This window comes from Corvus moneduloides, chromosome 4 (assembly GCF_009650955.1).
Source record: "Corvus moneduloides isolate bCorMon1 chromosome 4, bCorMon1.pri, whole genome shotgun sequence".
Classification (NCBI taxonomy): Eukaryota; Metazoa; Chordata; class Aves; order Passeriformes; family Corvidae; genus Corvus; species Corvus moneduloides.
In genome coordinates this window covers 22583684-22595828 of record NC_045479.1, presented here as the reverse complement: position 1 = coordinate 22595828, position 12145 = coordinate 22583684, and the positions used below count along the sequence as shown (strand labels likewise).

The 12145-nt window shown below is 47.9% G+C and overlaps 1 protein-coding gene across 1 annotated transcript; it reads left to right on the top strand.

The window, feature by feature from the left end:
* Window positions 1-2560: 2560 nt before the first annotated feature.
* Window positions 2561-6474, top strand: MB (myoglobin). Its single transcript, XM_032107575.1, has 3 exons — window positions 2561-2721; window positions 4710-4932; window positions 5629-6474. Exons 1-3 carry the CDS (start codon window positions 2627-2629, stop codon window positions 5773-5775), a joined length of 465 nt encoding a protein of 154 aa, XP_031963466.1. The 5' UTR covers window positions 2561-2626; the 3' UTR covers window positions 5776-6474.
* Window positions 6475-12145: the final 5671 nt, after the last annotated feature.

Genomic DNA, 12145 nt, shown 5'->3' with positions numbered 1-12145 from the left:
GGCAGCAAGCCCTGGCCCACGGAGCCGGAGCCGCGGCACCTCCCGCCCGGGCCGAGCCGGGCAGCGCGGGGGACCCGCGCCGGACGCCGAGTAACGGAGCGGCCGGGCTGGGAAGGACCCCGGAGCCACCCCGTGCACTCCGCCCTGCTCCAGCAGGGGCTGCTCGAGCACGTCCACCCGGGGGGCTTTGCAATGTGGTGAAAGCGGCCGCACTGCGCCAGCGATGCACCCCAAAACCTGGCCTAAAGCCATTTGTGGTGGTTTAGTGAGAGTGCTTCAGGTGTGGGTGCAGGGGCACAGCCACGTGTGCCAGCACGGCTCCGGTGTAGGCAGAGCTGCTTGAGGCTATTCAGTCACCTGGTGCGTTTTAAAGGAGGCAGCCAATATGCTGGCTCTCTGTGGTTTGTGTTTATCCAGATGATTATGCAAGTGATAGATTTTGCCCCAAGGGGAAGACAAGAGGCCTGTAGACACTAAAATGTTATGTCCTTTTCACGGCTGCGGGGTTGAGGGGCGGTCTGGTGCACTATAAAGCTTTTAGTATTTCTGTAGACTATTTATTTAAGCTCTAGGGAGAAGAGCTTATGATTTCATTTCATTACTACTTTGCTTGCAGAAAAAAACAATATGGAATCTCATATTCATTTTAAGTCTTCTGACCATTTAATGTTAATGTCCATACCAGGACTTTTGGCTTCACAGCCCTGGGGAAAGCTACAGAGAGCGAAGAGGCGACCGATTTCAAATGGAGTTATTACAGCAACTGCGTAGTTCCAGCTTGGGGAACATACAGAGTTCTGTCCATAAGCAGCAGCCTCTCATGTACTGGGAGCAGTTTCTGTTGTGTGTGAAATGTGTGTAAACCAGTAAGGTCAGTGTTCAGGATCCTGCCCAAGCCTGGAAGGGTACAAATGCTTCATTACTGCTGTGAGTACTTGGGCAGTGAGGTTGCAGAAAAGTGATCTCTCCCGTCTCAACCCTGTACTGTGGCGAACTGCACGAGGAATGAGTTGGAGGAGTACTAAGCTCTATTCCATCACTTTAGCTTAGTTTGGGTAATTGGTAGTGACCTGGTGTTTGCACAGGTAAATCAGGATGAAATCTTGAAGTGTTGGATGCAGATTTTTGGATGTGAAGCAAGCTGGTGTATAGAGGAGATGGAAGGGGAGGATTTCAGAGTCACAAGTTGACTTGGCTGACAGAGGCTTGCAACATGTAATGGCCAAAATGTCCTTACCTCTAGGCTTGAATGCCAGCTGACACCTCCACTGGGCTTTTGCCACCCTTCTTACCCACAGCACTTCCTTTAAACCTCTGTGTTTCTAAGGGGTGTGAGGCTCTGTGCCTCCATGATCCTCGCTGCCCAATTACCGTTGTATGTGGGCACTTCTCTCCCCTTGCAAGGCTGGACTAGGAGAGAGTGGAAGGGTGCAGAGGCAGTGATGCACCTCAGGTCCTGCAGCACTGTGGTGGAGACTGTGAGGTTGAAAGCTCTTCTCCTGAATCCCAAGGCAGGTGCCTTCAGCCTGTGGTTGATATTTCTCGCCTGCTTTCTCCTTGGAAACATCCAGAGGTAGGTGCATGGTTCGGGACAGCAGTGCTGGCTGGGCTTTGTTATCAGGCTGTGCTCTGACTGTAGCCACTCCTGGAAGGGACCAGTCATGCCATTGGTGTGCCAGGCCATTACCAGTCCTGACAGGAATGAAGGACAAAGTCTGGGAGCTCTCTCAAAGCATACCCACATGGTTTGTCACCTCAGTGGCTTTTCCTTCCAACACTGAAATTTGTTTGGCTTGAGAGAAGTAGCCAGAGACCAGAACTGCTGGCTGGGTGGGTGCTGAATGGAGCTTTGCTATGTCCTCGTATCTCTCGTCCACTGCAAATTACCTTTCTGGCTCAGTTGTACATCTGCTGGCTCCAATATCCAGACTCAGCTAATCCTAGGTGTTTCCCGGAAGAGCAAGATCCCAGCAGGGAGGTGTGGGGGAACTGGCTCCCATAAAGTTTTTATCCCCTCCTTCCTCCTGCAGCAGGTGGGGAAATGACTGGGCTGCTCTGAATATGGTTATCTCTTAAGGGCGTGTCACCAGTGGTGTGTTGCCCCAGGAGAAAAGGATGGTGGGATCATTATGGGCAAGGAAAGGCCTTTGGAGTGATGGAGTCAATGCTACTGGCTGTCCCAGCCTTTTCTCCTGCCTGCCCTTGGCAGGCCAGGGGCGAGGGAGGCAGGGTGGCCTTGCAGATGACAGTGCTCTTCAGGAATCTCCTGCCATAAAGCTTGGCACTGTCTCTGGGTCCTTGGGAACCTGGGTCAGGCTTCTGGCACAGCATCCCGGCAGTGCCCTTTCTGTCTAGAGTGGGACATGTGCCAGTCCAATACGAAAAGCAGAAATGATGCCATTAGTGGCACCCACAATAGTACCTGACCCAAAATAGCTTCCTAGGAAAAAAACAGGGAGACTGATTAGGTTAGACAAGCCTGAAAGAGAGCAAGAAGTCCAGCTGATGAGTGACAGGTGTAGGTTTGTGGGCAGGGGCTATAAATCCCACGGGTGAGCTCTCCAGCTACCCTTTGGGGAAAGATAAACGGCTGCAGGAAGCACTCGGGACCTGTCTTTGGTGAACCATGGGGCTCAGTGACCAGGAATGGCAGCAAGTCCTGACCATCTGGGGAAAGGTGGAGTCTGACCTTGCTGGCCATGGCCATGAAGTTTTAATGAGGTAGGCAAGAAGCTTCAGTTCTAAGAGTAAAGCTGAGAGCTTTTGTTGAGAGACATGTTTGTCAGTGTTTATTTCAACAAGGTGTTTTCTTTCTTGTAGGGTGGTGGTTTTTCCATTGCTATTTTTTGGGTTAAAAGTTACTCACTGTGTAAAGCGGCTGTGCTTCTGTCTTTCCATCTCTCTGTGGGTGCAGGAGCAGACCAGTGCTGCTTTTAACACATGGCTATGCTTTGTCTCTCTGCTTCTGGTGGCTAAGCTCTGCTTTGGATCCTCATTTCCCAAGCTCTACTGTGAGAAATGCTGGAGTGAATTGTGTGTCATGGGGCTTCAGGTGCTCTGCAGAAAGGATGTGGGGAGGCAAGGAAGGAAAAGAGAGGAACATCACCTCTGTGGCAATTTTCTTGGAATCTATTTCAGTAAAATTAACCATGAAGTACCTGAGTATTTCCCTCTCCCCACCTTAGTCTCACCTGGTAGAGCCCTGCCCATCCTGCCTTTTGGCCAGCAATCTGTGTGGTAACACTTGTCCACTACCTCATGGTGAATTTGAGGTTTGAGTATGAAATGAGGCACATCCTTCCCCTTATGTCCCTCCTCCAAGATTCCAGTGTCAGAAGTGCTCATGAGGTCTCCAACTGAGAGGACCCCAACCTCCATGATGTCCTTGTGATCCTGACACTCGGAGTGGTGAACACCCCAGATACTGCAGACTGGGAAAGAACATTAGGTGGACATTGGAGCCTAGCTTGTCCCTTAAGACCAGAAGGGATGCAGACTTTGAGGAGATTCTCTTCAGCTTTCCCCTCAGACTGTGCACACCCAAATGTGCTGGAAGGGTACAGACACTGAGGAGAGTAGCGGGGATCTGGTACCTGCTTGGGGGGTTTTCTACACTAAGCATGGCTAAAGCAAGGGTCCCACACCTCCAGGCATATCCACTGCAAAGCTTTGAAAATGTTTTTCAAAGATGAGCCAAAGCAGGGGGCTGTTTTCCTTACATCCTTTTTCATGTCCCAGATCAGCTGCCATTTGATGGGAAGGAAAGGGAGTGGGAATGAAGTGGGTGGAAATGTGATGACTTTCCCCTCGTGGTTCAGAGCAGGCATGCTGGAGGGGTAGCAGGAACCTGAGCCATCCTCACCCATTCATCTCTGAGGTGGCTACTTTTGCTCCCAATTTGCCACAAGATAGTAAAAGCAGTTCCAAATGGAAAAGTAATACCATTTTTCTTACAAGTGTCACAGAGTAGAGCATGACATTAGATAAATAGATGTCACCCTGTGACTTTGTGCTCCCTTGCCAACACAAGTCTCCTCCAAGGAGTTTCTGAGGGAGAAGAGAGGCAAGGGAAAGAGGGTGGGAAAAAAGGTCAGGAACCAAATTCCTCCATGTCTGCAATCATAGGGTTTGAGGGCACAGTAAACTCTCCCATCCAGATGATGTTCAAGAACACGTGGCCTCCAGATATAAGGGACCTGAGGCTGGGGGCTGCTCTTTTTTTTTTTTTTTTTTTTTTTTGCTATGAGCAGCTTGTAGAGCTCTCCTTTCCTGGTCAACAAATGATGGGCTGATAAGAGAGTTCTTGTGACAGGCAGGGGTCTACAGGTTGGCTCCTCAGCGATAGTAGATCAATGAAGACAGGTGGTTTTGTTTGGTTTTGGTTTTCCTTCAAATGAATACAAGAACTCACCTCTCAGTACCATGATCAGCCTTGGCTCTTGTCTCTGTCTTAAAACAGTTGACATAATGCAGGGAATGGGTGCCGAAGAGTTAGCAGAACTATATGGAAAAAATACAGACACGTGCTCTGTTGCTCTAGTTGGACATGTTTAGGGCAGTGTCTCTGTCATGACCGGAGAGAATGGAAATAGACAGTGATGATCATCTTAGGACATGGGTAAGAAGATGGGATTAAAGTAGATTCAATACTCAAAGGGAGGGATGTCAGGACCTTCTGCTCTCCAAAGTCCCTCTACTTTTGTCCACAGACTCTTTAAGGACCATCCTGAAACCCTCGATCGCTTTGAAAAGTTCAAAGGCCTGAAGACTCCTGATGCGATGAAGGGCTCTGAAGATCTGAAGAAACATGGAACTACTGTTCTTACCCAACTGGGAAAAATCCTGAAGGCAAAGGGTAATCATGAGGCAGAGTTGAAGCCCCTGGCTCAGACCCATGCAACCAAGCACAAAATCCCTGTCAAATACCTGGAGGTATGGAAAAGGGCAGGGAATCTCAGTGTCTGATGTGTGGTGAATGTGTGCAAGACAGCCATGTGAGAGTTGTGCTTTTATTTACTGATGACTAGTTGGACTTCAGTGAGCTCTCCCTCACGTCCAAGGTCTGTGTGTACAAGCAGCAGGAGGCACAGAAAGGGCTCATGGTATGCAAATGGTACGTGAATATCCAAGTTTAGATTCCCATTCCAAACATCATACACAGTCTGACCAGCCCTTGACAACAATAAACCAGACCATGCAGCCTATGCATGCCTGGGAAACTGTATTACATAAGGCCTGTCAGTGACTGGACGCAAGGGACATACAATTTTAGAGTAAGCCCTGGAGGATCCATTGGAGACCAAGACCCATAAAACTAAGTGTTATACAAACACCGGGCATGAATTTGCAGACTTAATGGATGAGGCAGACAAAAAGTGGGAGGGGCCATGGTCTACTCAAGGTCATGAAGCAGATCAGCATCAGAGCTAGGCAGAGAGCCCAGTGCTTCTGCCTAGCCCAGGCTCCTTGCATACTAGACCTCACTGTCTCTCCAGAGGCTGCAGGGAGGGCTACTGAATTAGCTCGGAGATATTTCCAGGCTCTCCAACCTATTTCTTAGTCTGGCTTTTCTGAAAATAAACCTTGAGTGTCCCTTCAGTTTTTCTTTCTCTCTTTCCTTCCTCACAGTTCATTTCTGAAGTCATTATCAAGGTCATTGCTGAAAAGCATGCTGCAGACTTTGGGGCTGATTCCCAGGCTGCAATGAAGAAAGCTCTGGAGCTGTTCCGAAATGACATGGCCAGCAAGTACAAGGAGTTCGGTTTCCAGGGTTAGCACATACGCACAAAGGAACACCACAATAGAGGGCCTGGCCACGCATCTTTCCCCAGCACTATTTTGGACATCTCGTAATTGGCCATCTCTGATGTGTGGGAAAGCTTTGATGAGAGGCCAAGAGTCACTCAGGCAGCATAGAAGCACTCAGAGTGATATCCATGATAAACTGTCGTTTCCTGGCTTAGTGTATACAAAAGAAATATTCTGCTTGCTTAGGAAAAATAACATTAAGGGTTATCTGTGAGCTTCAGCCTATCTTATCCCCTTTCTCTCTCTCCCTGAAACTCAGTCTCATCTGAGAGGCAAATGGCATGGCCAAAGATGAAGGGATGTGGAGGATCAAGGGAAGTGTTGAGTGTGGTGAATGAGTGAAGGAATGACTCAAATGAGAGATGTGAGAATGGGAAGCAGGGACACAGCATCCCATTCCTCCCACAGGTGAGACTGTTAGCAGGTTACTATGGAGAGCTTCCAGCACAGTATTACCTTGCTTTGTGGGGGTGAATGCAGCCAGTCAGTCTCCAGTGCCTGCCAGCTCTGGAGAGCTTAGTTGTTAAACTTGCATTAGCAAAACTGTGAGGAGCAGTACTCCCTATGATCCGTAGGCTTCTAGGAGCCGCCACTATGCGTCTGAAGGTCTGTTGCACTGGGAAGTGAAGTATGTATTTCTCAGAAAATAAAAATCCCTGCACCAGAGTCGTGTGTTTGCTCCTGGCTGTACAAGCACTCCAGTGAGAACTAAGGGAGAAGGAGAAAGTGGAAAGGTGTTTTGCATGCGTATCTGGCTGCGGCACAACCTGCACTGTCAGTCCATGACCTGAGCAGCACGTGGCATCTGTCTTAGCCAGGGATGTGGGGCACTCAGATGTCACCATGGGGGCATGACCTGATTACCGGACCTCACAGCACAGGACAGCAGCCTCAGCTCAGTGCCTCGGAACTGAGAGAAGTGCTCCCTGACTAAAGGCCATGGCCACTGCTCTGCTGGGGGAATGTGGTGAGGGAAGGTCCCTGGCTTATTTATGGGGAGGTGGCATGTGCAAGCAGCCTTGGGTCCTGGCAGCAGCACAGCACATTGCTCTCTCCAGACACTGGAAAGGAGAGATGATCAGCTCAGGAGGAAGGTTGCAATGGCAGCATATGCTCTAAAGACCCAAACTCTGGTCTTTGCAGCCTTTTGAATTTTTGCTGAGGTGCCTCTGCTGTGCATTCTGCACTGTGTTTATAGATGTACACCCACATCCTGTGGAGGACCTTGAGGGACAGACAAAAAGGCAAGATGCCTCTCTCTGCCTGTCGCCCTCTCCCCATCCCAATACCACGGGGTTGTGGCTAGGGGAAATGCATGGAGGTGACACACCTGCTCTTTTTTCATGTGGAGAAAGTAATGCACTTTATCTCACAGAGACAGTGTGAGGGCGAGCACAAGGAAGAAAAATGAGATGCTCAGTAACAGGAGCTACTAGCAGGACCTAGTTCAAAGTACTCCCTGCTACACTGTGTGCAGTGGAGACAGTGAAGGAGCCACCAGCTCCCTTAAAAATCAATCTTGAACCAGCACGATCTGCTGTGTCTTTGGTCAGTGCAAAGGCCACAAAAATTCAGTCTCTGAAAGGAGAAGGAACAATAAATTCCTTTCCAGAACAGTCCATATCTGATTTCTTGCTGTTTACAAATCCTCACTTTACCTCTGAGAGCTTGCTTGGTGTTTCAACCTTTCAGAGGGGGTCACAAAGGCATATGCTGTCGCCTAGATGAAGTTACAGCCAGGTGGTCCCTGGCTTAAGCAGTGTGCTTCGTCTGACTCCAGTCTAGTCTGTCTGGTTTTCTGGGGAGGGCTATATATTTAATTAAGGTCTAGGATTGCTTGCCCAACACAATAAGATTTCCTGCCAGTGACAACAGACTCTGCTTTAGGATTGAAAGCTCTGCTATAGCAGCTGCCTCTGTCAGTCTGAGTGGGACTGGAGTTGTCTAGATATTTTTATGTAGGGCAGTGTGGTGGAGGAGGGAGGGTTTGCATGTGTGTTGTGCCTAGTTACGGTTTATTAGGTACCTGCACTAAATGTCAGTCCATTGGGAGCACTGCACTTCTCTCTGCCTGCCTTACCCCACTATGTCAGTGCTCTAGGGACCATCCTTAAATCTGCTGGTCAGATGTGGGGCCTGATGGAGGTTTTCTGGTTGTACCTATGGCTCAGTGAAGGTGTGCAAGCTGAGATAAACCAGCATGTTCAGGTACCAATAACAGTGAAGGTATCTTCAGCAGGCTCAGTGGGTTGGGGTGCTTGTGGTGAAATCCACATCCCTGCACCTTTGCCACTCTAGGCACAGAGTATGCCCTTGGCCAAGTCCTGACATAACTGCAGGGATATATGTAATTCCAACAGAGTGAGTCTATAAAACACCTGCAATGGCCCCTGCTTTAAGGACAGGGGAAGTTTACTAGAGCAAAGGGATGACAGGGAAAGGATTTTTTAGCTCTGTGCTATATTGCTTCAGAGTCTTTGTTGGAGCCCCCCTTTGCTACTAGCACATAAGGCTTTTCTGGTTCGTATATGGGACAATGTCCTTCAGTGGAGATAAACCATATCAGTGCAAGTCCAGACATTTTCCTCCTTCCTTTCCAGAAATAGCTTTACATCAGGTGGTGGGTCCCAGGGACTTGTCCCCAGCCCCCCTCCCTGTTGGTACCATGTGGTGTCACATACACATTCCCAGTCACACGATGGGATATGGATTGTGTGGCTGCCAGCCTCCTTGCTCCAGCACGTACGCACCGACTGCAGCCAGGTTGAGCTTGCGGCCCCTCTCCCTGCCGCGGTTTCCATTGCATGGCAGAGCTCGCCATGGCACCGAGCCAGTGACCTGTCTGGGCTGTCCTGGGCTTTGGTGTCAGACACCAGCCACTCATCAGAATATCAGATTAGGGGAGCAGGCCCTCACTTCCCAGACGCTGGGCAAATGAGCTGTCAGCCCCAGCCAGGGTGCAACAACACTGCAGGCTGTGCTGCCTGTGCCCCTCGTCTTTCCCTCTGCCTGCTGATCCTGCCTGACTCCAGTACACCTGCCAGCGTCAAGTGGCATCACAGAACAAGTGCTGGGGGACCCTGGGGACCGTGCTATTAATCCTGTGATCTGTCTCTTGGTCACCTCAGCAGGAGAAAGGGATAGGGCTCCAATGACTAATTATGTTAAATATTTAGCACGTTAGTATGAAGCTTGTGACATTCTTCATGTTTGCATCTCCCTGCAGGGCTAATGTGAGGAAAGGGCAGGGCTGTTTCTAGTCCATGTAATAGTCACTGAACAGATAAGTCTGGTTTCTGGGCATTGAAGCACAGACAGTGCCTGAAGAATGTAAGGTCTATATGATAATTTAATAAGGAGACAAATGCTCACCTATACTACATGCTTTCAGATTAGGATTATTTTTGTCATGATCCCCAGGGTTTCTACCACCTGGCCAAAACCTCTCCTGTGTGTTATGCAACTGAGGAAAAGAAGTGGTGGAACCGGGTGTTTTTTTTGATGTAGACATGCTTGCCCATAACATCTTTTCCAGAAAGTACATGGCATCAGGGTATGTCCTCCTTCTTCCTGGACTCATTCTTCTCAGGTTTGCTCAAGGCTGCTTGTTCAGGCTGTGCAGGGCTTAACAATCAGAGTCTGTACTGCTTCTCAGACTGAGCGCACACACAAGCACACAGGCACACACACACACACACACACATTTATACACAAGTACCAGTTTCAAAACACACACCATAGCAAAGCCCATCTGTCCAAATCCTTCAGGTTCCAGAATTCTTGTGTGCCAGTTCTTCATCTGAGAGGATGATCTATATGAGTTCTCACGTTGTGTTCAAATGAAGTACAGCCTTGAAATAGCTAAGGTTTAACCAAGTGAGAAGACAGACTATGCAAGGACAGGGCACCTGGAGAGTATTGGTGGGTAGAAGGGCTGTTAAATTTCGTGAAGTTGTGCCAACAGAGTCAAGGAAGTCACCTGGAACTAAGTAAGGGAGAATAAAAAGCCCAATCAGCCTCTTTTATCCAACAGCCTAAAAAATGAGCATTTATGAAAAGGAAAGAGTCACAACAATGCAATGTTTTTAACCACAACATAAATCCCTCCCTCCCCTGTGATCATAGGCACAACAAGCCCATCTCCCAGTCCTGTGACTTCTATAAAATCCTTATCCAAATGTCAGCAAAGGTGACCTTGTGGCTTTTTAAAGCAGTACTTTATAATCACTTGACTGCTCTTTACCAAAGTCCTTTCCCTGTTTGGCTTTCATCGCCTGCAAATAAATAAACAGAACAGGCTGCCTCCACCTTCCCCTCCAGCCCTGTAGTGACCACCTGTGATAAGCCATGTCGGACAGGCAGGTCTGGGGCTCTCCTGGGCAAGGCATGGCATGGGGCATACCAGCATAGCTGGTAGTTGCATGGACAAGGAGATGTCTATTTGGGATGCAGAGAGATACATACTGGTGTGTATCTTGGCTGCACCTTATGTCTGGAGAAGAGCTTAAAGGAAATTATGCCTGTTTCCAATTTCCCTCCTCCAAGGAAAGCTCAGTATGAATGCAGCTGCTGGGTGCCTGATCTTATTTTAGACTGTCCTTAAAGCAGGTTTCAAATGTTCAAGTGTCAGAATAGATTTGGGTGGAAGACCTTCTGGATTATTAGCACTAAATTCTCCATGTCTCCATGCTTAGCTTGTGGATCTTCTGTTACTTCCCAGTATGTATAATTAATGGTGCTTTTATTAAGTTTTTCTGTCTTCTGTCCTCCCTTAACATGTTTCCTTATTCACAATATGTTCCAGCATCCAAGCTCTCACCAAATGGGTAGAAAATTCCTGGAGCTGATACCCTCACCAAGATCTGGGGCTGCTCTGCTCAGGGCTTGCATGACATCAGGCTTGTCCTCTTGACAAGCTTTGGGGTTATCTGGAGAGTTAGCTGATACAGTGTCAAAGTGAGTCTGTGTTTTTTCACTCAGCTGGATGAATAGTCTGCCCTTTGAGGGATGACATGGATTAACTGTGAGTTGGTTTGGTATAAAGGAGTAAAAATACCACAGAGTTTTGTCTAAACCAGCCATATGGTGTCCCTGCAGAATCTGTGGCTGAGCAAAGGGTTTTCACCAGTCACGCTCAGACAAGTTGTCCAGAGATGGTGGAAAAGCAGGCAGGGCACACCAAGTGCCACACTTGCAGCTATCCCCCTCTGAGGGCAAATGAATCTGTGGGGTTTGTAAGGGAGAAAGAAAAATGAAATACAGGTAGGAAATGGAGGCACAACTGCCTCTCCCCCAAAGGCTATTTACTCTATTAGTGCCTTCTGAAGTGCAATAGCATCATTCTGACAACCCTTCTGCTGTAGTGCAGTGGAGGGAGTTTCCTAACTCAAGCTGGTAATTGGTGTGCTTTTGTATTGTAGAAAGATGGTGTTTTCTCATTGTGCTGACATTATGGATGTGATGCTCTCACAAAACTGGCCCATAAATCGTGAGAAAGAAACTTTTTGTATGTTTTGGTTTTGCCCTGATAATAGCATGTATTGCTAACTAAACTAATTCCCCAGCTAATTTTAGCATGTCACGTTTAAGCTGGTGTCCCTTTGTCTTTTGCTATGTTCCCTCTCCAGCTGAGAAATGATCCCTCAGTGCATAAAGTCATCAATTTTTTTTCTTTTCAGTCAAAATCCTCTGTCCTGAAATGGAGTTCTTCGTAACAGTCACAAATTGCTAGCTCATAACAAGAAGAGTAATTAGAAAATAATCCTTAACATATTTCCTACTATGGTTTTTCTAGTTGAGCAGTGTTGTAGCTTCCTTATCTGTTTTAGATCAGAAACTTGTTGACTGTAAGTGTCATCTGGGACAAGCTCTGTTCTAATTTCTAACGGTAATTAAGAACTCATTTTCATCCAGTTTAAAACTCTCAGTCTATAAAATACCAAAACAGCACCCTTCTTAAAATATGCCCAAGTTATTTGCTCTACTGTTCTTAGCCTAGACCTTAGTTAGAGGCCTATCTGTGCTTTCCATCTACAGTACTGTGCAATTAGGCCCATTTTAGAGAGGGTAAACTGAGACAGAGACAGGCATGAGCACATTGTTTTCAGGCTTTTTTCATTCAGCTGTCCACTAGGCCAGGCTGCTGACTGCAGGGCAGTGGATGTTTGTGATCCTTTTGTGTAGGAAGACATGTGAAGTTGTGCCATCTGCTAGTAAGCAGTTCTTGCTTTGAAGTGGTTTTGTTTTAGCAGTTGTCAAAGGACATCTTGTACATAGATGTGCTGTCAAAATGCGGGTGCAGTGTAAATACCCCGATAGATTACAGATGCTGCATGCA